Genomic DNA, 25,565 nt, shown 5'->3' on the forward strand with positions numbered 1-25,565 from the left:
CTGGACACACCCCAATCCACTGCCCCGAAGACATCACCTGCCATCGACCCAGAGGTCCCTGCTCACCCCGGGTCTCATGACTGACTTCCCTTCTAGACATAAAAGGGTCCCAGGTCAGAATCACCCCTTCTTTTGGATGTCACCTGACATCCTCCCCTTGCCAGACTTCTTTCTAGCTGCCTGGACTCACAGGACTAGACCAGGAAATGCCACTTAATTAATGATTCCTTCTCCATCTTTTCTTTTGGGCACCCTAGTATATTCTTCTGAAAAAAAAGATGATGCTTTTTGTACAGCTGGACAGACACTGGTGATACTAATTTCATTGCCTCGTCAATTACAATGGGTGCTATCTAAGTAAAGTCATGCCTGCATGATGACATTTTGGGCCATGACATACGGCATACACGACAGTGGTCCCATAACAGTGTAATACCATATTTTTATTGTTCTCTTTCTACGTTTAGATATGTTTCGATACACAAATACTCACTATTGTGTTACAACTGCCTACAGTATTCAGCACAGCACCATGTTGTGCAGGTTTGTGGCCTAGGAGCAACAGGCTGGACCATCCAGCCTAGGTGGGAATTAGGCTATTCCGCCTAGGTGTGTAAGGACACTCTGATGTTCACACAATGACAAAACTGCCAAACAACGCACTTCTTAGAACATGTCCCTGTTGTTAAGTGATGCATGACTGTATTTGGTACTAAACCATATTCTTCAAAGCAACTGAAGTTAATCTCTGGGTGCAAAACAATACAAGCAACACTCGGGTGGGCTCTTGCACGCACCTCGCTGTTGCTATAGCGCGCGAGCTCAGAGATGAAGCGCATGTGGTCCTCGCGGATCTGGATCATCTGCTCACAGATGTTGTACTGCGGGCTGCTGCTGGAGGACGTGCACATCCATCTGGCGGTGGAGGGAAAAGGCCTGCGTTACCCGACAAGGCACCAGCACGAAGCTTACGCGTTGCAGCGACTGGGGAAGCTGACGATGTTTGATATGGTACCAGAGTCGCACACAATGGGGTTTACATTTTTAAAGGGTTATTTGAAAAATAAAACAAAGAAGAATTTGTAGCTGAGACCCCCTGTGGCCTGTAAAGCCTATAGTGTTTTCTGTTTGGCCTTTACAGAAGAAATTTGCTGACCCGACACACAGATGCAAGCTCCTTTGTCAAAATCATGGCTGAATGGCGAGTGCAGGTAGGTCACGGGTACAAGAGCTCAGCGAGAGTCAGTGAGAGCATCCTATGATACTCAACTGTCTATGTGGAATCTTCCACAGACAGTACTGGGTATTTATCATGAGTTGTCATTGTGAGCTACAGATCCTTAACAGCGGGGTTTGGCCAACTTTCACTGTTCAGGGCTGGATAGTGAACATTTTAGGATTTGTGGGCCATATTGTCTCTGTTACATAGTCATCCTTTTTTTTTTTAAAGACAACCTTCCTTTTAAAAATGTGAAGACCACTGTCAGCTTGAGGGGTCCTACAAAAACAGGCCTGGACTGATATGGCCTTCAGGCGACAGTTCTGTAAACTCTGTTCCTACACATGCAGACATCCGCCCCTGACCAGGACCACTGTTAGGCATCTGCCAGCGCACCACCGGCCCAGGGGACTCTTGCACACGTCTATATTCTTGACCAGCAATGTCCAACAGAAATCCCTGAGATGATGGAAATGTTCTCTAACTGTGCTAACACAGCAGCCACTAACTACCAGACTAAGGAAATTAAATTTTTAATTATGTTTTTCAATGAATATAAAATATAAATAGCCACATGTGTCAAGGGCTGCCACACTGGACATTCAGTTCCAGCCTGTTGAGAATGTTAAAAGTGTGACCTCGAAGAGGCAATAAATAAATAAATGTGTGACCTCCAGATAAGTAAGTAGGGTGTCATAAAACTACACAATAAGGACACTGCAAAAAGCTCAAACTGGGCAGCTTTTCTCTCCTCCTACCGAGATTTATTTTCCTCATAGTGGGCGCTGGTCTTGATGTATCTTGCCAGTTCTATTTGCATGTCCCCGAACAACGGAACCACCTGGAGCTGCTGTATTTAAAGAACAAAAAGACAGGGTCATTATGTATGTTTAGTCACCAAATACCCAAGCACAAGGAAAATGACTAATGCTTATAATTACTATGGGTCGAATGCTACCTCTGCAAATCATTTACTATAAAAAAAAAATGTAAAAAACTTCTACAGACACTTTCAAAGGAGCCAAATACAATTTAAGAACCAACATACAGAAAAACTAGTCAAATGTTAAAATTAACCTACCATTTTGCTATATCCACAGTTATAAAAAAAACCAACGGCATTTCTACATACTATCAACAATTAGAAAACAAAAATTTAAAGACAATTTGTAATAGCATCAAAAATAAAAATTAGACCTATGCATGAATTAATCTAATAAAAAATGTATAAGACCTCTAAACAAAAATACTACCCCCAAAATTCTACAGAAAGTTCCCAATGAATAGAGAGATAGATCATGTCCGTGTATAAGAAAGCTTGGTATCTTTAAATGTCCATTCTCCCTAAACTGATCTATACATTCTATGGAATCCCCATCAATACTCCAGGAGGAAAATGTTTTTTTAGGGAGTGTATGTATACATCAGCAAACCAATCCTAAAACGCATCTCAAAAGGTGAAGAGATGATATAGCCAAGATTATCTTGAAGGACAAGACTGGAAGACGCACATTTCCAGGCTAGCAGATCTGTTACAAAGCTCCAGCAATTAAGGCACTGTGGCCCTTGAGCAGGGATGGAGGTCAGGGGCAGGACAGAGAACCTGGACAGAGCCACAGACAGACACCTGACTTATGACCTGGGTAACACTGCAGAGCAATGGCGGGGGAGGGGGAATGTCTTTGCAATAAATGAGTAGGGCCACTGGATATCCACTTGGGGAAAAACCCAAGCATGTCAACCGCTACCTCACACCATACACAGAAGCCAGTTCCAGAGGTATTACAGATCTAGACACAAAAGAAAACAAAGCTTCTAGAAGCTAACAGTAGAAAAATCTGAACCTCCTGTCTACAAAAATGTCTTAAGGTAGCCATTAATGAAGAAATTGAAATATTGGACTACACTAAAATAAACTTCTGTTCATCAAATCACAGCATTAAGAAAGTGAAAAGGTGGCAGGGGGAGAAGAAGTTGGTACAAAGCTTCAATTGTGCAGGATAAATAAGTTCTGGAAACCTAATGTACAGCATGGTGACTATAAGTAACAATACCATATTGCATACTTGAAATTTGCTTTAAAAAAGCAGATCTTAAATATTCTCACCATAAAAGAATGATCAGTATGTGAGATGATGGGTATGTTAATTTGCTTGATTTAATCATTTCACAGTGTATACATATATCAAAATATCATGTTGTATACCATAAATATATAACATTTTTTATTTGTCAATATACCTCAATAAAACTGGAGGAAAAAGTGAAAAGGTGGGCTATACAGGGGAGAATTCATGTATTTTAAAGCTCATGTACCCGACAAAGAACACGTCTCCAGATTTTATAAAGAATCTGGGGAAGGAAGAATCAATAGGGGAAGGAAGAGCAGAAGTCTCAAAGCAGCACTTCACGAAGGGAACACACGAAAGGCTAATTACATGGAAAGCCATCAGGGAAACATCAACTAAACTACAAAGAAAGACTAGCCAATAAAATCCCTATGACAAATATACTTCTGTTGTTTATAGACCATCAAGTCTATGGTATTTTTGTTATAGCAGCCCACACTAAGATAGGAATATTGTGAATAAAATTACTATGAACATTCAAATATAAGTCTATGAACATATGCTTTTCATTTCTTTTGGGGAGGAGTGGAGGGGATAGGTCCAAAAGTAAGTGTATATTTAACTTTTAAGAAACTGCCTTAGTATTTAATAGTTCTACCATTTTACATTTTCACCAGCAGTGAATAAACTCCATGTAGGTTTGCCTAAACATATATAGTTTAGGAAGTAATGTGTTAACAATATTCAGTCTTCTACAAACACAAATACTATACATCTTTAGTTTTTAAAATGTTTCATATCATCCAGTGAAGTTTTATTTCATCTAATAGCGCTTGCTCCTTTCCTATCAGGGTTAGCCCTAGGTATTTCATGGTTCTATTGTGAAAAGGAACCCTTTTTAGTTTATGTTTTAACTGTTTACAATTGTCTTTCTTAAAAAAAAAAATACTTTATTTTTTAGAATAGTTTTATTTATTTTTTCCAAGATCAAGGCACAGGTAGATTCAGTTACTGGCAAAGGCTCACTTCCTGGCTGTCTTCTCTTGGTTACTTCACGGCAGAAGGGGCAGAGGAGCTCCCTGAGGCCTTTTCTGTAAGGACGCTGCTCCTATTCATGAGGGGTCCATCCTCATGACCTAATTATATCCCAAAGGCCTCACCTCCAAACACCATCATATTGGGGATTAGTTTTCAACACATGAATCTGGGAAGGACACAAACATCCTGCCCATAGCAATCTCAAAACTGGGGGGAAAAACACAAATATTCATCGGTAGATCAAAGGATAAACAAAATGTGCTATATCCACACTAATGGAATAATACACAACAACAACAAAAGAAGAATGAATTACTAATTCATGCAACAGAGTGGTTGAATCTCAAAGTCATCAGGCTTAGTGAGAGAAGCCAGACAGACCATATGATTCCACACATACAAAATTCTAGAAAATGCAAACTAATATATATTGACAGTGAACAAATCAGTGGTTCCCTGGGGCCAAGGGCAGAAGGGGGGGTCATATACAAAGTGGCTCAGGGAACATTTACAAGTGATAGAAAAGTTCCATACATTGACTGCAGTAAAAGTTGCATAGGGATGATACATCTGTCAAATCTCATGGTTTCAACTTGCAAAAGTAATAATTATATGTAAGTTATACCTCGAGAACTCAATAAAGTTTTTTAAAAGCCTAAAAAAAAGAATCAGAGTGACATATACAACCTTCAGGATACCTCTTCTCCCCCCCAAAAAGACAGTGCCAAGTCCTGGCAAGGATGTGGAACAACGGAAGGCTCGCTCACTGCTGGTGGGAATGCAAATCAGGACGGCGTGCTGGAAGTCTTAGGCCGTCACTGCAGAGCGCTCAGCAGAGCCACTGTTTGTGCCAGCCGAAACCAGGAGCAACCAAGCACTCAACAACAACAGAATGCACAAGTTACGAATAACCATGAAACGGAATGCTGCACCGCAGTGAAGACCTAAGCACTGTAGTCTCGGGCTCCCGCAAAGACGCAGCTCACCAAGAGGCTGAGTGAGAGCTGCCAGATGCAAGAGGGTACAAATGGCACAGCGCCATTTACATAAACTCAACCCAGGCACAGCCAGCATAGGGTAGGAGAGACAGTGTGCGCAGTCACTCCTGCAGAAGAGAAAATGAGCAGGCCCCCAAGCCCCTTCCTCAGTATTTCCTGAGAGGGGATCGTGGTCACACCGGGGTTTACTTCCTAAAAATCCAAACTGCACACGTCAATAAAAAGTCTATGTAAAAAAAAATGTAACTGACCTTGAAATACTTGTCAATTTTGGATAAGTTTATTCTTTTCTTGGCGTCCAGTTTATAGATGTTACTGACGCTCCCATCCATCAAGTACAGACCAAATCCCATGACCTGAAAAGCCACAACATGGTGCAATAAAGCTCAGATTTGAAAATTTAATTACCTGTAGGACATACACTGTCACATTTGACAACTTCGAAATCACAATTCAAAAAATGTCACAAAGATATTTTTCAGCTGCTTCTCTGGTGCTTTGAACACATTTTTTGTTCTTCGCTGAAGTCTGTTTTTTGTTCCTCACTGAAACAGTGTTACAAAGGGTGGCTGGGCTTCCAGGCCAGTTGCTAAAAGCTGAAAAAGCAAATCCTCTACTAGCCTAACCCGAACGGCAGGACTACGCTAGCACTGCACTGTCCAGCATGCAGCCACACACAATATTTAAGTTTCAAAGTGTGTAAACTAAAAATTTTTAACATGGTGCCACCATATGCGTATCTCTAGTGCTCCACAGAGGCTCATGGCTGGGGTTCCTGCGCTGCCCGGTGCAGACACATTTCCACCGTCACAAGGGGCTCTACGGACAGTGCCACCCCAGCCCTGACCACCTACGGGGTCCCCCAATTCCTCCCTGCGTGAAGGTGGAGGGCACAGCAAAGGGAATGGCATTACTGCCTCTCATCTTCCCACAAGAAACGCAGATGAAAACTTCCCCAATTTGGAACAGAATGAAAAAGAATATGACAAACCAACAGAAGTCTAATTATGGTGACACGATATATTTAATTCCTGGCAATCACATCCTTAACAAGCAGAATCTTATATCACCTCTGTTAAAAGCAGCTTAATGTTGACAGAATCCTTGACCCAGGACCCCCTGGCCGAGGGGCACCTTCTCCTGGGGTCTGTGTGTGATCACCAGGGCACTCGTGGATGTGTTGGAACCCGCAGTGCAGGCTGCGAGTGGGGTGGGACGCTGTCCACACACGTGGCAGCGTGGGAACAAGACAAAGCTGGCACAAGGACTCGAGACAAGGCGCAGCCTGTTAACCACAGCAAGGCTGTCCCTCCACAGTGCCACTGGTTGTCACGTGCACACGTACTTTGAGAAGCATGTGTTTCTCACTTGGCGTCAAGTACATCCTATTCTCGTAGTAATCCACACACAGATTCACGATGTCTGCCAGGAGCTCTTCGTAGCCAGAAATCACTTCGAGCTGCTGCTGTAGAGACTGAAACATAGAGCGAGAGACCGGAGTTGTGGCGCAGCGCCAGCTGGCAGCACAGCCTGTCACCTAAGCCCGAGGACACGAGCCTTACTTGTGTGATCTTGTTATGGTTGGCCAGGAACATGGACAGATTCTGCGATTCCTGGATGGACTGCGGATCCGCCATTTTACGTAAAAACTGGGCAGCCCTTTGAAAGCAAAAAGAGTTAATCCCAAAGTGCACCAATGTGCTGCTTAAAATTAAATCAATAAAAGGCCCCTGGGAAGATCCTCTCTCTGGGGTTATCTGTAGCAATGTGGGTCTCAGAAGCTGGTTGTGATCCCAGCCTCCTGGAACAGCGGTCCCCAACCTTTTCAGCACCAGGGACTGGTTTCATGGAAGACAATTTTTCCATGGACTGGGGTGCAGTGGGCATGGAGGATGATCTGGGGGTGATTCAAGCGCATGACATTTATTATGAAGTCAACCTCTCTGCTAATGATAATCCATATTTGCAGCTGCTCCCCAGCACTAGTATCACCGTCTCAGATCATGAGACATCAGTGTCTCATAAGGAGCACGCAACCTAGCTTCCTCGCGTGCACAGTTTACAGTAGGGTTCACGCTCCTATGAGAATCTCACGCCACTGCTGATCCGACTGGAGGCGGAGCTCACATGGTGATGCCAGCAATGGGGAGTGGCTGTAAATACAGATGAAGCTTCACTGGCTTGCCCGCCACCCACCTCCTGCTGTGCAGCCCAATGCCTAACAGGCCATGGACTGCATCCAGTCTGCGGCCCAGAAGCTGGGGACCACAATCCTGGAGTGCCTCCAGCCTTGGACTCCTGTTCAGTCTTTTGCCAACTTAGATGTGTCTTCCTCAAGGGGTCCCTGCACACTGGCCTCTCCCCTGCACTGGTAGACGCCTACCTCGTCCACAAGCACAGGGCTTCAGGTCCCCACGTCTGAGAAGGGCCACTGCCTCCTCTGTGATTCCCATAGCCCTGTGATGAAGATGGCCAACAGTGCTAAGGCTCTTTGTCAGGAGCCTCTTGGTGACACCTCCCAACAAGGAGCAGGTGTCCCTGGCCATGCCACCGCAGGGACCACTGGTGCCCAACGTCCTAAGATGGAGTCCTGGCTCTACCACCACTTTGCAGTTAGCTACACAATTTGACGTGCATGAAGGGACCTGTACAGTGAGGTCCAACAATACTGCAAGGCACATGCTGAGTGTGAAGGTGGGGTGAGGACTCTGCACATCTAGTGCTATCCCCCAAGAAAGTTCAATGGAAAATGCCCACATAAGGACACGTCTCTGCAACTTAGAACCTTGGGGATTTAATTAAAGAAAAGTTTCCATGGCAAGGACTGATAACCTACACAGCAACATTCATTTTCTTCCCTTCTTTCTTAGGAAGCCCCAAATTTCCACAGAGCAGCAAAGTATCTTGCCTCCCTTGCAGCTAGCTGTGGCTATGGGACCAAGGGCAGGACCATGAGATATAATGCAAAACACTGAAAAGCACTTGAAAGTTTACTTATAAGGGAGAGTAAGAGCCCTTCTTTTTTCCTCCCTCTCTGCTGACTGGAGTGTAGAAATGACAGCTGGAGCTCAAGCAGCCATCTTGGACCATGAGGCAACACCTGAAGACAGCAAAGCAGTAAGACAACACAAGCCCTAGGTCCTGAACACTGTAGAGCCCCCTAATCAGCTACAGGCCACCTAATTCAGAACTTTTCAGGCAAGCAAGAAATAAACTGCAATCTTTTTTAAGCCACTGTTATTGCTGTGGGTTTTTAAATTATGCACAATTAAAGTTTATATGGTTACCTTTTTAAACATGTTCACTTTACTGATTTGAGTAGTTGCTGGGATAGGGATGCGGGGAATTGGGTCAACTCCAGAGATCCTTCTCTAGTTCTGAAGATCTAGGCTTCCAGATAGAGTTGATTTAAGGTGGTGAATGTAACATTGTGCTTATTTCACATGAATAAGGCTTAAAATTCTGGGGACCAAGCTTGACTCCCACTGTTGCCTCATCCTCAAATCACTGTTCGGTGTCGCATCCCAAGTTAATTTTATCATAAAGATATAGCAACAGTTGTAAGATTTAAGATGCAACATAACTAGGGCATACTCAGATGCAAAGTCTCTTATAATTTAATTTTAGAGCTAAGATTTCTCACTTAGCAGAGGAGAAAGAAGTTAGCATCTCATTCCAGCAAAACACATCTTCAACAGCATGGAGCACAGACTTAGTAAAGAAAGCCTGTTGGAAGACAGCTTGTTCTATCACCCACTGCCTGCCTCTGGCTGGCCACCGCCCACCCCCACAGTGTTCCACAGGCACACGCCGAGCCACGCCTGCCTTTTCCAGTCGTCCTGCCAGCCTCTTCTCCAGAAATTCTCCACATTCAAAAAGAAAACTGCCATGGAGGAGAGCCACCTGGAGGACCTGGAAGCTCAACATGACCTGAAACACCCCATGATGGTCCAAGGGCCATGTGTGCACAGAGCTGCAATGGTGCTCATGTGCTGGGGACCCCCCATCAGTGAGTGACCAGCACTGATGACCGCAGCCCCAATGCCCGAGTGCTCCCTCGGGCTGCAGAGCCCACTTGCCGCTTTGCCAGGACGCTCCCTGAGCCAAATGCCTGTGCTGTACGAGCAGGGCCGCACGGTGTGCGTGCCCGTCTTCTCAAGGGTGCTGAGCACCCAGAGGGCCTCTCCATAAACATTCGAGCATGACCAGGACACCCAAAGCTTGCTCTAGCTTTGTAAAACCATAATATACATGTAATCGGCCAGCCGCCCCTGCACGTTATACCTAGGAGCATGTACTCACACAGCCTTGAGAGTGAGAAGATGCCGCCAACCAGGAGCGACACGTCAGCACACACAGGATGTGCCCCTGCTCCGTGCAAGGCATGCCGCTGGGCCGGGCACTCTGCGCGCGCCCATGGCGTGCACAAAGTTGGAGCTCACCTCTTGTATGCCGAGTGGTCGTTCTTCACACTGCACTTCATGTTTTTCAGCTCATCTAGCACAGCAAACATGTTGATGAATTTGCCCAGCGTGATCAGATAGGCCTCCGACACAAAGTCCTTCCTCCTCTCAGCGTGACACAGGCGTCTCACCTCCCCACAGAAACGCTCGATGGCATTTCTCTGGACAGAGGAATGAGGAAGGCAGAAAAAACATTGGTCAGCAAGGGGCTAAATTCCATGTCCTGCCTTCAGGCACAGTATCTGGATTCACTGTTACTTGTTGGTAAAATATCCACCTAATGAGGCTCTAGGGCCAAGTCTTTACAACTCAGGTAAAGGGTCTGCCTTCTGTAAAGCAATTCCCACACACCTTTGCTCTAACGCAATCATTAATTATTTTGCACTTTACCAACTATGTCCCTAAAGTAAAAAAAAATGTTGCTGATTATTCCAACAAAGTTACTGAGCAAAATGCCCCAATAAAACATCAGTAAAATTTCTTTTTTTTTTTTTTTTTTTTGAGACAGAGTCTTGCTTTGTTGCCCAGGCTAGAGTGAGTGCCGTGGCGTCAGCCTAGCCTCACAGCAACCTCAAACTCCTGGGCTCAAGCGATCCTTCTGTCTCAGACTCCCAAGTAGCTGGGACTACAGGCATGTGCCAAAATGCCCGGCTAATTTTTTCTATATATATTAGTTGGCCAATTAGTTTCTTTCTATTTATAGTAGAGACGGGGTCTCGCTCTTGCTCAGGCTGGTTTCGAACTCCCGACCTCGAGCAATCCGCCCGCCTCGGCCTCCCAGAGAGCTAGGATTACAGGCGTGAGCCACCGCGCCCGGCCAGTAAAATTTCTTTTATTTTTTCTGAGACAGAGTCTCACTCCGTTGCCTGGGCTAGAGTGTCGTGGCGTCAGCCTAGCTCACAGCAACCTCAAACTCCTGGGCTCAAGCGATCCTTCTGCGTCAGCCTCCCGAGTAGCTAGGACTACTCGGGATGCCCCACCATGCCAGGCTAATTTTTTCTATATATTTTTAGTTGGCCAATTAATTTCTTTCTATTTTTAGTAGAGACGGGGTCTCGCTCTTGCTCAGGCTGGTCTCTAACTCCTGACCTTGAGCAATCCTCCCGCCACAGCCTCCCAGAGTGCTAGGATTACAAGTGTGAGCCACCTCGCTGGCCAAAACATCAGTAACATTTAAATGTTATAACTTTCAGCAGTGAAAAAAGGGAAGAGAATTTTCATCTTGCTAACTTCCAAGATAAAACAAAAATTCATCTCCTTGTCGGTCCTATCTTCTTTCTTTGCTAAAGCAAACTATAATGAAAAAAATCTTTATACTTTTCCAAAGTGCTTCTTTAAAAAGCCAGAATGTCCCTTCTATGTGGCCACTCTTTGCCTAACCAAAGGGCCAGGGGGCCAAGTCAGGGAGTGGAGCACCAGGAATGGGCCATTAGTACCAGGCTGAGAGAAAGAAAATACCTGAAAAACCAGCTGAATCGAAAGTACAAATTGGCAGAAAGTAAAAAATGTTGTACTTGGAACTGACAGAAAGCAGGCTGCATGAAAGAAATTGCAATTTGCTCTCAAATAGAGAAGAGAAGTGAAACACAAAAGAAGCATTTATTCTGGAAAGCAGCAAGACTTTAGACATCAAAGGCTGTAGTTTTCTTTGTCTCAGAAACCGTTGTGGCTGCCGTAATTTACATGTACTCTGTTCAATGAGTTCCTGGTGATGGGTGGGTAGGAGCATGTCAGCATCCCACTCCTCACCACTAAACCCCTCAGAGTATTTTGCCGTCTTACCTGGAAATACATAAAATTCATCAGTTTTGTGACCTCAGGCTCAAGGACCTCCACAGTTTTCTCATAGATTTCCACTCTGTTAGGCTGCTCATTACATTTCACCTAGGAATAAAGCAACAAGTATGACATGAAAAGGCTTCAATCCAGCTGGAAGCAGCGGCTAGAGCTGGGCATCCCAGGCAGCTGGCGTGGGAAGCACTGGGGGAGGATGGGGTGGGCCCTTGAGGGATGGGGTGGGGCCTGGCAGGCATGGGGGTGGGGCTAGCAGGATGGGGCGGGGCCTGTGGGATGGGGGTGGGGCTGGCAGGATGGGGCGGGGCCAGGCAGGCATTTGGGGGGTGGGGGTGCTGGCGGGATGGATCCAGGCAGGAGGGCCGGGTACCTGCGGGATGGCCCGAGAGCAGCTCCTCCAAGTGTACAGCATGACAGCATACTCTTGGCCTTCCTCCAGCATCTCATTCTGCACAAACACAGGGCGAGTCAAAGGCAGGCAGGGAAACAAGCATGAAAAAAGAGATGTCAAATTGTTAGGGCCCAGACAAAACAAAACTCTGTAAACTATCCTGTCTCTTCCATAGACAGACAAGCACTGAGGTCTGCGTGCCAGCAGCTGCTAAGAAGCTAGTGACACGGGGTGCAGTGGTGGGGCCACAACCACCACCTGAAACACTCCATGGCTTCTGCAGCTGGAGGGGGTATCGGTGACATGCAGGCATCTCTGAGCGGCTGCCACACGTGCTGCACCTCAGGTCCACTCAGCCCTAAAGAGCCTGTTGGCAATGACACCTGAAGCTGGGTACACAGGGGCAGGGCTCAGGACAGACACCCAGTACAGTTAGAGCCCACACAGGGTCCTCAATGGTCTCTTTGTGGGGTCAAACCAGGCCTCCTGGATCCCCGAGAAGACTCAGAGGCAGGGCCGCGAGCCTTGGGTGTCCCAGGAGGAAAAGCTAGAAGCATTCCCACAGCACTTAAAATCTAGGGACAGTATCCACAGGAACAGGACTGTCATCATTTTTTATAAACTGCTTTTCTGTTCTATTCTTTCTTTTGTATTGTTTCCTCTAGTAAAAATAGTAAAAATGACATAAATGCTCTTTAAAATGTCAACTATATTCTGACAGTGCTTTTAAGACGCTGTAAAATGCTCACAACCTTTGACCCTTTAACTTCATTTCTTCAAATTGAGCCAATTTTTAGAAACAGGTTCATCACAGCATTTTTTATTAGACAAAAGAGGAAACTAAATGTGCAAGAATAAATTGTGGACATTTACAAAATGGATTATACAGCCATTAAAGATTTTCTCTAGCACATTTTCATGACATATGAAAATGTTCATGAAATCACTAAAATAAGTAGTTGTAACAGTGCGATTCATTTATAAAATCTAAATCCCATGTGTGTGTATACAGGCGTGGGAGTGCAGATCTGGAGAGGAGTGACCCCTAACAAGGCAGAGGTGACCTCCAAACAATGACAAAAGTTTTCTCTGGTCCATCGATGCAAAATCTTCAGAAAATAGGTTATTGTTTTATGATAACAAAAACAAAGACTGGCCGGTCGCGGTGGCTCACGCCTGTAATCCTAGCACTTTGGGAGGCCAAGAGGAGGATTGCTTGAGCTCAGGAGTTCAAGACCAGCCTAAGCAAGAGTGAGACCCCGTATCTACTATTAAAAAAAAGAAATTAGCCAAACAAACTAAAAATAGAAAAAATTAGCCAGGCGTGGTGGCGCATGCCTGTAGTCCCAGCTACCCGGAAGGCTTGAGCCCAGGAGTTTGAGGTTGCTGTGAGCTAGGCTGACGCCACTGCACTCTGGCCAGGGCAACAGAGTGAGACTGTGTCAAAAACAAAAAAAATCAAAGACTTCCTTAAAAATATAAGGCATGTCATTTTCTTCTCTTTTTCCTCACTGCACAGCTTATCAGGATAAAACCAAAAATGTGTGCACTTGCCATTCAAACGTGCCATTCCCCCAGTCAGAAACAAAGACACGCAGACAGCATTACCATGCTAGAATGGACGGTTGCTTGTTCGATGTATCTTGCGATGCCAGTGACAAATGCATTTCTGTCTTCAAAGTTAGTGTTGAAATTTGGCTGAAATGAAGAGAAAAAAACATTATGGAGAGGTCAGAGCCCCAGCTGTGCCGCCCATGGCCACTGGGGCACCCACCTGGTAGAGCAGCGAGGACGGCGGGGGCTCGATGCAGGGCTGCTGGTCGGGCAAGGGCAGCTCCTCCAGGAGGTCCACATTGGACAGTGCATCCTCCAGTGTCACCTGGGCCGCCATCCTGGGCTAGAACAAAACACAAAGCCACCCGTGCTCTGAGGAAGCGGGCGAGGGGCACCCGACAAGCCTTCCAAGGTGGTTTCGGGGCCTGGGTACTGGGGACAGTTGATGTGGGCACGGCCAGGCACCTGGAGTCCGGCATGTCTCCCAGGACACACAGGCCAGAGTCCCTGTGCAGCCTCTCTCCTTCCTCCACGCTCTCTGGGGACAGGTTCTCCTGGCCTCCAGGTGAGTCACAGTGCAGGGGACCTGGGCCACCACACATGCTGTCTCTTCCTGCCACCTTTTCTACCTTGGTGGCCATAAGCCCTAGCTGCTGGTGCTGAGGGCTCTCTGGGAGGGTTTGACAACCATGTCACAGTGCCTCTCCAACACATCTGCCCACCATAGCCTCGGAGGGGCACAGCAATGCCTCCCTGAACACAGCTGCCTCCCAGGCGGTTCCTCCAAACACACTGGGGACCAAGATGGAAAAGACAGAACCCTCCCCTCAACCTCCACCCCCGCACCAGCTGTCCAGCTGCACAGACAGGTGGAAATCACAAGGACTATGGGAAGCCTGCAGGGACCACCATCAGAGAGGCATGATGCACCAGGAGATCGCTGTTAGCAAGGGACAGAGAGCACGCCGCCGCAGCTGGTGGAGAGGCACAGAAATGAAGGCAGGCAACATCTGAACCTGACTTCTGTGCCAGCTCCAGGAGTGGTATTGGCACTCTCCAGCCTGCCTCCTGCTCTATCTGCTGTGACCCTGGATTGGGGCTCTGACCCCACGTGGAGCGAAGGGAAAGCTGAGTGGCATTCTAAGAAGGAAGGAGCAGCAGGGAGGCTGGACAAGACGCGGAAGAGAAGCAGCCCCAAATTACTCCTCCCAGCACTGGGCACCAGTGTGCAATGGGACGGCTTACCTGCTGGCTGAAGAACAAGAAAGGGAAGCCCCCAGGGACCCGAGAATTCCCAGGGGCAGTGTGGAGAGGAGGAAGCTCAGAAGAGCGAGCCCAAAATATTTCTCATGAGCTCTGAGCCCAAGCTGCACAGGTGTAGACTGATCTTCATACCCCAAACCCAAACCCCAGGTCCCAGACAGCCATGAGCGGCACACAGTGGGGCAGATCCTAAAGGCACTGCAGAGGCTGTGAAAATGGAATTGACATTAAGCCACAACCCACAGAAGCCAAGCCAGAACCAGCCTAAATCTGCCCAGGTTGTTTGCCTGCTAAAATAAACGTATCAGTGTAGGCCAGGCATGGTGGCTCACACCTGTAATCCTAGCACTTTGTGAGGCCGAGATGGGAGGATCGCTTCAGCTCAGGAGTTCGAGACCAGCCTGAGCAAGAGTGAGACCCCGTCTCTACTAAAAAAATAGAAAGAAATTAACTGACCAACTAAAAATATATAGAAAAAATTAGCCAGGCATGGTGCCGCATGCCTGTAGTCCCAGCTACTCGGGAGGCTGAGGCAGAAGAATTGCTTGAGCCCAGGAGTGTGAGGTTGCTGTGAGCTAGGCTGACACCACGGCACTCTAGCCAGGGCAACAGAGTGAGACTCTATCTCAAAACAAAACAAAAAATCAGTGTCGTCAAAAGACTTAATCAAGACCTAGAGTCTCACACCATAATTTCCAAAATGTCCAGTTATAACCAAATTACTCAGCACACAAAGAACCAGGACTATTTTAACCACTATGGGGGAAAAAAAATCTAAGGACGCCAATGCCAAAATGACACAGCTGTTGCAACTGTCTACCTGACTTTAAAGCAACTACTGTACTATGAAAATGCTCTAATGATCACAGCACTCCCAAACTGAACAATAAAAACTGAAAGTCAGCAAAACACAAACAAACAAAAACAAAGTGTAAAGACAAACCAAATGGAAATTTTAAAACTAAAAGTTATCTGAGTGCCAGAGAGAAAAAAATAAAAAGTCTTGGGGACCCTCAGGACAAGAGAAAAAAAGGTCCAACATTTGCATCATCAGACTACAAGGAGGAAAGGAGAAAGGGAGCCGTGGTGAAAAATAGCTGAAAAAAAAAAAATGACTAAAAACTTCCCAAATATGGAGAAAGACTTCTGTCTTACAGACTCGAGAAGCTCCATGGATCCCAAACAAGATAAACCCAAAGAAATCCACACCCAGACATACCACACTCTAACTGCTGAACACTAAAGATAAAGGAAAACTATCTCGAAAACAACCAGAGAAGAGTGACATGTGACAGAGAAGGAAGAACAGCTGGAATGCCCGTGGTGGGCCCCCACTTTCTGAGTCCGACAGAGAAGCCTCAAACTCAGAACTCTACAACCCTACGTGGAGGCACGAGTATGCCCTCCAAGAGCGGAGATGAAATGAGGGTATTCTCCGATGAAGGAAAATTAAGAGCATGCACAGACACTGGCTAAAGGAAGTTCTTCAGACCAAAGGGAAGATGCAGAACTGGGGATGTGAACCATGAAGCAAAAGCAAGAGAGGGGTAGACACCAAGTGAACACAGCAGAATCTTTCCCCTGAAACGCTTTAAAAATTGTCTGGTGGTTGAAAGCAAACATTATAATAATGTCTGATGGGGTTTTCAGTGAATATAAATGTAAATTATAGAAGTGTATATTTATAAATATATTTATAAATTTTAAAATTATACATTTATATTTATGAGCCATGAAAAGGAATTAATGTCTTTTGCAGCAATTTGGATGAAATTGGAAACCAGTAGCCTAAATGAAGTAGCTCAAGAAAGGACAAACAAACACCACATGTATTCTTTAATAAACTGGAACTAACTGATGGGCACACAAGTGCACAGAAGTAAATAAAAGGCACTGGAACTCAAGAAGGGGGAGGGGGAAGAGGGGAGAATCAAAAACCTACCTAACAAGCTTTGTTTTTTGAGACAGAGTCTGGCTCTGTCTCCCAGGCTAGAATGCTGTAGGGTCAGCCCAGCTCACAGCAACCTCAAATTCCTGGGCCCAAGCGATCCTCCTGTCTCAGCTTCCCAAGTAGCTGGGACTACAGGTACTTGCCACCACACTGGCTAATTTTCTGTTTCTAATTTTAGTTGCCCGACTAATTTTTCCTATTTTTAGTAGAGACTGGGTCTTGCTCTTGCTCAGACTGGTTTTGAACTCCTGGCCTCAAGTGATCCTCCCACCTCAGCCTCCCAGAGTGCTGGGATTACAGGCGTGAGCCACCACGCCTGGCCCCTAGCAAGTATTAATACAATGAACAATATTCAGGTGAGGGGCACACTAACAGCCCTGACCTAAGCATTATAAAAGTTATCCATGTAACGAAAACATTTGTACCTCACAAATATTTTGAAATTTTAAAAAAGAAAAAATAATATAGATAGATATTAGGTTGGTACAAAAGCAATCACACTTTTAGCATTGTTGAAACTTGTCATTTGATATAGGAATGCATTCTTAAATGTGGTTATGTTATATATCATTTTAATGCATATTTCTCACTTTATGTTCTTTTGCTAATGACTTTTTACTTGCTGTTTATCTTATATTTATTTTAGCCTATGGAAATGATGTTAGACAACAAGCAAATTTGAGCGATTTTTTATTTTAGTTCAAAATGGGTCGTAAAGCAGCGGAGACAACTTGCAACACCACCACATTTGGCCCAGGAACTGCTAACCACCACCACATTTGGCCCAGGAACTGCTAACGAACGTACAGTGCAGTGGTGGGTCAAGAAGTTTTGCAAAGGACACAAGAGCCTTGAAGATGAGGAAGGCAGTGGCTGGCCGTCAACAGTTGACAGCGACTAACTGAGAGTAATCATCGAAGCTGATCCTCTTACAACTACACAAGAAGTTGCTGAAGAACTCAATGTTGACCATTCTACGGTCGTTGGGCATTTGAAGCAAATTGGAAAGGTGAAAAAGCTCCATAAGTGGGTGCCTCATCGCACTGACCAAAAAATCAAATCAATGAATCGTCATTGCAAAGTGTTATCTTCTCCTATTGTATGCAACAATGAACCATTTCTCGATCAGATTGTGATGTGCTATGAAAAGTGCATTTTATATGACAACTGGCAACGACCAGCTCAGTGGCTGGACCAAGAAGCAGCTCCAAAGCACTTCCCAAAGCCAAACTTATACCCAATAAAGGTCATGGTTACTGTTTGGTGGTCTGCTGCCGGTCTGATCCTCTACAGCTTTTTGAAACCCAGCAAAACCATTACGTCTGAGAAACATGCTCAGCAAATCAATGAGATGCACCGAAAACTACAACACTCGCAGCCGACATTGGTCAACAGAAAGGGCCCAATTCTTTCCACAACAAAGGACTGCACATCATACAACCAAGGCTTCAGAAGTTGAATGAATTGGGCTACAGAAGTTTTGTCTCATCTGCTATATTCACCTGATCCCTTGCCAAATAACTACCACTTACATCTTCAAGCATCTTGACAACTTTTTGCAGGGAAAACGCTTCCACAACCAGCAAGATGCAAAAAATGCTTTCCAAGAGTTCTTCGAATCCCAAAGCATGGATTTTTACACTACAAGAATAAACAAACTTATTTCTCACTGGCAAAAATGTATTGATTGTAATGGTTCCTATTTTGATTAATAAAAATGTGTTTGAGCCTAGTTATAATGATTAAAATTCATGGTCCAAAACCGCAATTACTTTTGCATCAACCTAATATATACAAGTGTATAAATTATGTAGATATAAAACAATTATAACATGAAAGGGGAAGGCAAACCTGCACGGGGGTAAGATTTCTACTTTCCACTAGAAGTAGTGAAAAGCAGACTGATTCTAAGAAGACTGTGAAAACTTAATAAGCATGTCCTATTTTATTGTCAATTTCTTACTGTGTCTAATTTATATATTAAACTTTATCAAATGTATGTACATATAGGGGGAAAATGTAGTATCTGTAGGGTTCGGAACAGTGGGAGGTTCCAGGCGTCCGCTGGGGGTCCTGGAAGGCACGCCCACGGAGGCGTAAATATGCAGCGGCAGTCAGAGACGGCAATGATTCTCTCAGTGACTGACAGGAAATCGGCAGGAACGCAGAGCCACCCAACACTAGGCCAGCCAACCAGATGGACCTCACTGACATTTACAGCACCCGCCTCCCACCAACTGCAGAAGGTTGTTCTGCATGTTTCTAACTGTGAATTTAAAATGTAGCAGAAACTCTTCAAAACAAGGAAGATGGCTTTTCTCCTTCCATCATTAACTTCCCTCTATCATCACAACTTCCTGTTCCACGCATATAAGAAAGGAGAAGCGTAGGACAGCGGGAGCACAAAGCAGCCCTGGGCCACTGCCCGGACAGCCAGTGTGGGCAGCCCTGGCCTCAGTGTCCCCGCAGGCAGCTCAAAGGTGTCACCGCGTGCCAAGGGCCCAGGCTACCCCAGGACAGGCCTCAGCCCCACAGGGGCTGCCTGGTGTCCCGTGGCTCTAGCCCAGAGTCCCACTGTCTGCCCTTTCCGTAGCCTCAGCCCAGCCCTGCATTGGTCAAGCACCTCGGGGAGCTGCACAGCCCACGTGAGCAACAGCCCCACCTTCCACAGAGCACCCACGGGGACCCTCCTTCTCCCTACCCCACCCAGGAGTGGCCACGACGACCCATGGCGTGGGGTGGAGGTGGAAGAGCACCATGGAAAGGCACAGAACTGCTGCGTATCAGCTGTGATTCACGTGGATGACACACTGGGTCACACCCAAGGAAAAATGCCAAATGCTCAGCTTATTCTCAATCAGTGTTTACAGACGTCTTTGTATAAAAATAGCCATATTTATGTGGTCTATCCATACAATGGAATATTAGCCTTAAAAAGGAAGGAAATTCTGGCACATTATGCTGAGAGGAATAAGCCAGGAACAAAAGGACAAATTCTTCATGATTCCACTTATATGAGGTTCAGAAGTGTCAAATTCAGAGAGACAGAAAGTGGGACAGCGGTTACCAGGGACTGAGGAGGGGGAGTCAGGAGTCCGTGTTGAACAGGTGCAGAGTTTCAGCTCGGGGTGGTGGTGACAGAGTTCTGAGATGGATGGTGGCGATGGCTACAACAATGTGACTGTGCTCAACGCCACTGAACCATACACTTCAGTGATTAAGATGGGGTTAATTTTATGTTATGGATATTTTACCACAATAAAAAAATAGAGCGCAAAAAAAAAACCACGCAGCAACATTTATTACAGATAAAGAAGAAAATATGGAAAAAGACAAATTATCATCCATAAGCCCGCCACCCCCTACAAAAATAAGATACTGTGATACAAACTGTTCTATCAGCTGCAGACGGCTCCAACTCCCATACAACCTGTTGAGTGGTTCCGCGTTCTTTCTCAGCATCTTGTCATCCCGTGTGACGTGGCACTGCTGGCCAGGGCCCTGCCGTGGCAAACTGTTCTTTCCCATTCTTTGAATTTTCATGTTTCAATTTTTTCACAGTCACAAAAGCCACTCCAGCACACACCTTGGCATGTGACAGCGAGTGGCCGTCATGCACACGCACACAGCCCAGGCCCTGCTGGCTTCCGAGGCCCCTCTGTCTGCACATGTTCCACACGTGCACGTCACGGCCTCTGCTTCAGCCCTGTGAAGTGAACTTGGAATCATCAGCTCTGAATCCAAGTCTCCACGTCTCTGTCACATCTTGTTCTCTGGCACCTCACACTTCCACCTCCAAAATTTATCTGAAGTCCATTGAATCTGTTCCATCCGTAACTGCTGCCAGCACACCCTGCCCTGGCTGCTGGCACCCCGCTGCTGGGGAATACAGTCTACACACACTGTGCCCACCTCCAGCCATCCCCAACCCGGGTTTTTTCGGCCCTTCCTCCTGCCCAGAGTCTTCCTATGTATGCCACATCCCCCACTGGGATCCACCTGGCACTGGTACCCTCGAGGCCTCTGGTCTCCTTCCCTGTCACCTGTTCATGCCGCGCCAGCCCACCAGGAAGTCCGAGTTCCCAGGCAGGGGCACCTTGTCTGCCTGGTCACCTCACGGCCTGTGTCCGCAGCCCCTGTGCAGAGCCTCGACTGTATCTGAAGTATGTAATGGCACTCAAACCACCCTACTGGTACTACCAACTAGAGTTTAACAACAGGATCACGTTTCCGTCTCCACGGGCTCAGCTCATGCAGACATGTACATAGATGTCTAGCACTTGGCGCCTGGTCAGAGAGGAGCAATGTGTGGGCAGGCACAGAGCGCAGACACAGAGAGAAAGTGGCCATCCACAAGCCAAGAACAGAGGCCTCACGAGAAACCAACCCTGCCAGCACTGTGATCTCAGACTTCCTGGCTCTGGCACTGTGAGAAACAAATTTCTGCCCAATCTCTGGGGTTCTGCTACAGCAGCCCTAGCAGACTACGGAGAGCCCAGGGACAGGCTGAGCAGAGTGGCCCAGGCAGGGTCCGGATGCCTTCGTGCTGTCTGGCTGGTAAAACCCAACACGGGCTGCAAGATTTTGCTGATCAGGAAAACAATACATGCTCAATGCAGAAAAAGCATACCACTGGAGCAAAACAAAAGCCAATTGCTAGCATTCGACACTTTCGGTCTGCACGTGCCCCCAGGCTCCCCAGGCGGTGAATCCACCCGAAAGCAACATGCTCTCCCTCGGTTTATGAAAGTCCTTTAATAACGTAAAGAGACGTTTTTCTTCCTTGACTGATGTGTTATCAGCAGTAGCTCCCAACCCTCAAGTTTATTTACAAATCCTATAGCTTGTCAAGTCATAAGAATGAATTTAAATATGTTAGGGGAACTGCTGTTTTGACAAGACATCAATTCATTTATTTTGTAAATTTAAGAGTTTTTAAAAATAAAGATTTCAAAGACATACTAATCTTATTTTGCTACTCTTCAAGTGATATTTCAAGCGTCCCTGAGTCAATCTCGACGCTTCTCCTTGGTGGGGGTGCTACCTCTGCTCCAGGGTGCTACCTCTGCTCCGGGGAGCTGCGCGGCAGTTTGCAGAGTGAGCTATAGCCACTCGTCAGTGAAAGGCCATCTGAGTTCAGCAAGTTCATACCATGCTCACTCTGCCTGATGGGGACCCCAGGTGGGTATCAGGAGACCCTAGTGGGCAGGAGGCCGAGATTCCCATGCCGGGCTGAGTGTCTCACAGTCACCCACTGGGAGGCAGTGCCCACTGGGCATGCTGGACGCACGTACCATGGCTCCGACCTTCCTCCTTCCTTCCATGTGTCACTGACTGCCCCTCGGTGTCACCCAGACATATTCTCAGCAAGATATACCCCCAGCCACCTTGAGGTGGGGGTCATCCTGACACACTGGCAAACAATCAGAGCCCACAGCTCAGCGAGGTCACCAGCTCCTCCAGGGCCCACAGCCACAGAGCGAGAACGAGAACCACTGTGACTCAGCAGCAATGAGCACTGTGTGTCCACTCAAGGGGGGTCAAGGCCAGAGACAGGCAGAGAGGTCAATAAGGTGACTTGCAAGGACGCATGCATGTGCTGGGAGACCAGCTCCAGCCTGAGGGGTGGGGGGAGGCAGCAGAGCTGGAACCACAGGCAAAAGCAGGGCAGGCGGCTGGGGATGGGCGATAGGTGACAAGGGCCTTGCCCATGGCAGGGGTCTGGGAACAAGGACCCAATCCCCCTCTAGCCCTGCTGACCCTGACCGAGCCCTGAGGATGCTGGAAGGCAGTAGGGAAGCACAGGCACGGGGGAAGGGGGGGCACGGGGGGTGGAGTGGACACCCAAGAAAAGCTTGGCCAAGTGCAACAAAGGACAAGTGAGAGTGCTCACACCAAACTAGCAAACACAATCCCAGGCGGCTCCCCCCAGTCCACACGCCATGGCCAGCCCTCGGGGAGCGCAGCACGCCATGGTCCCTCCCTGAGGGGGGGAGGTGCATGCCCTGCACTGCCACTCAGGGAACCCGCCACCTAAGGGGCCAAACTCACACTTCACAGTGAGGATCCGAGGAAAAGGAAGATGATTTCTGCAAAACCTAATGGTCATCATGTGCTTCCAAACAAAGAACAGTGAATAACAGAACTTTTTCTAGAAAATCAGTATGATTCAATCATTTTCTCCATCTCTGGGCAGCACGAGGGAAGGAGGAGAGAGAAGCCGCCTCTCATGTTGAGCTGGCAGTTAAGGGGTGATAACATCAGTCCCAGCACAACTCAGCACAGTCTTGAAAAAGAAAAGAGAACGCTGAGGCTCCAAAAACAAATGAAAACTAAAGTAGCGAGACTGACTTGCAACCTGGTAGCAAAGGCGGTGCCAAGAGATTAAAAGAGGAAAGAGGAGAGGAAAGAGAAAGAGAAAGAGGAAAGAGAAAGAGGAAAAAAGAGTTTGTGAGTCTGAGAGTGTGTGCATGTGCGAGTGTGTCTTCAATAAGCCGGCACCCCTGGGAGAACACGGGCTCTCCCATTGGAAAGCCGGACAGAAAAAAGGGGACTGACAGGTGCCTTCACAAACGGGTAAGTCAGGGGAGGTGAAGGGCAAGTGGTTGGGAAGGGGGTCCTGGCGAACAGGGGACACGGGTGGACCACAGCACCACACTGGGGCACCCCGAAAGTGCAGTGTGGACGTGTCTGCTTCCGTTGGGCCCAGGCCTGGTTCAGGCCAATGGGGCCTCGGTGCCCCACACCCAAGAGCTCTAGCCAGTGAGCACACAGCGGAGCGGTGGCCACACACACAAGGATAGCCTGCACTGGCCACTCCAGCCAGCCCCTGGCCACTGAGTGGCCTTGTGTTTTACCAGATTAAAGTATACGTTTTTGAGACAAATTTCTTTTCCCACCCAAAGTCAAAGAGGGAGCTTTTCACAGGGCCTGACAGAAGTCGTCTCTGTAGCCATTAAAATAGAAACTGCCAAGGCAGCTCGACACCAAGGTTGCAAAACATGGTGAAGCCACAGTCCTGCAAATGCAGAACTGAAGGCGTCGGTGCCCACGCCGGAGTCTGCGCCCACAGCAGACACGGTCGGCCTGTGTGTCGGAGGAGAACTACGGGTCAGCGTGGCCGGGCTGAGAGGGATGCTTTGCTAGAAAGTGGGTCTCTCCAGCATTTTCAAACGAGTCACTCTTTCATTGTGCAACCTGAAAGGATTTCACTTGTCCGGCTGTACAGCGTAAACAGAGATAAACTATGAAATGTTTCTATGAACATAAGCAAGCAGTGAGCTGATTTTCTTCCTCTTCTATATGCAAATAACAGCACTTCCCAGAAAAGTAGAGACTTCCAATACTTTTGTGCAATCTGCTCACAAGTAAAATAAATCATCTCAGGAAGAAATGCATGTTCTATTGAATTGTTCCTTTCTCTCCCACTTGCTGAAAGAGTGTGCTCATCCATGTCGCCAAGCAGGGGACAGCGCCAGCTGGTTTTCCCCAGATTAAGCAGGGCTGATGACAGGCAGGGCACAGCGTGGGGATGGGCTGCTGTGACCAGCTAGGCGAAAAATGCATACTTCAAAGCCCAAAGTAACATTTTCTAGCCCAGCTTTACTACTGAAGAAATTCAGTATTTTTAATGCATAAAAATTTCAAATTCTATCTTCACTCAAAAGCAGCCGCTCAAAACCAATTCAAAAAAATTGCCTGATCAACAGGGAAACAAAAACAAGTTTGAAAATCACGACAGTGAGGTGCTGAAGTCTGAAATGGAGCACGCCAAGGAATCCTGAGTGTTCAACAGTAAACGTCCGCGTGCCACACGGACTCTGCCCTCACCTTGGTCCCTGTGGCCGTCTCTGGCTGCCTCTGGGGGATCCCCGGGCTGAGTGGTCTCATAGCCTCCAGAGCGTCCCCCTTCCTTGGCTTCCTGCCACTGCCTCATGCAGCGGACTGCCCCTGACCAATGTGGACCCCTCCAGGCCTGGACGTACCTCTGCTACTCTTCATATCACTCTCCTGCTACATCGTCACTGGCTTTCTCTACCTACAGCTATGGTTTTCAAACCATGCTCCACGGAACCCTGGGATGCCTCACACCACCAAAGAAGAGCGGTTCTGCTTTTATCTATTTTATATACTGGGACTCTTCCCCGGATTTGCATGAAAAAACTATTCTAATGCTAAAAATAAAAAAAATCACTAAAAGGTAGACAACAGGTCCAATATTCCACAGAATAAAGTCTCGGTGTCTCATTAACCGCCAACGGCCTCCCTACGCTCCGCTCCGGTGCCTAGGCCCAGGCAGCAGCGCCGTGCTGTGTGCTGGCCCTTCCCACAGCCCCAGGTGGGTCCCTCTGAAAAACGAAAATGCCAAACTCGGCCCCCTTGCTGAACTTGCCAGGCAAAGAGATAAACAAACGCCAGAGAACCTGACCTGCTGCCCCACATGACAAACGCCCGGATTGAGTGGGATTCTCATTGGTGGCAGGGGCTGTTTTTCTCTAAGATCGGGGATCCAAACAGCACGATTTACTCATTACAGAATATTTCTTGGTGACTATGGCATTCCTTCATCTTTCACACAGGATCCAGTGCACGATTAAGAGACACAAAAGGAAAACAATGGTATTTCAGTATTTCTGACTCAACTTACCCTTTCCAATAGAACAGACCTACCACGGTGGTGTCTGGGAGGGCAGTTACACCGGAGGCGCCGCTACCAACCTCCAGACTAGACCGTGGGGTGCTTCCCCACTCACAGACACAGAAGCTGAGCCTGGCAGGGCAGCACAGGGTCCCCCGCAGCCACGGCGCAGTGGCCCATGCAGTCC

General features: G+C 47.1%; 1 protein-coding gene across 1 annotated transcript in view; it reads right to left on the bottom strand.

Moving 5' to 3' along the window:
- The window catches only part of CYFIP1 (cytoplasmic FMR1 interacting protein 1), a 94,993-nt gene that overhangs the window by 53,347 nt on the left and 16,081 nt on the right, over window positions 1–25,565 (bottom strand). The window contains 10 exon segments of the mRNA XM_020289139.2: window positions 798–915; window positions 1,978–2,069; window positions 5,576–5,680; window positions 6,670–6,798; window positions 6,887–6,983; window positions 9,767–9,948; window positions 11,570–11,671; window positions 11,952–12,029; window positions 13,581–13,670; window positions 13,747–13,869. Coding sequence (XP_020144728.1) covers window positions 798–915; window positions 1,978–2,069; window positions 5,576–5,680; window positions 6,670–6,798; window positions 6,887–6,983; window positions 9,767–9,948; window positions 11,570–11,671; window positions 11,952–12,029; window positions 13,581–13,670; window positions 13,747–13,863 — 1,110 coding nt within the window. The 5' untranslated portion in view covers window positions 13,864–13,869.

The sequence above is a fragment of the Microcebus murinus genome, chromosome 7, assembly GCF_040939455.1.
Source record: "Microcebus murinus isolate Inina chromosome 7, M.murinus_Inina_mat1.0, whole genome shotgun sequence".
NCBI classification, from domain to species: domain Eukaryota; kingdom Metazoa; phylum Chordata; class Mammalia; order Primates; family Cheirogaleidae; genus Microcebus; species Microcebus murinus.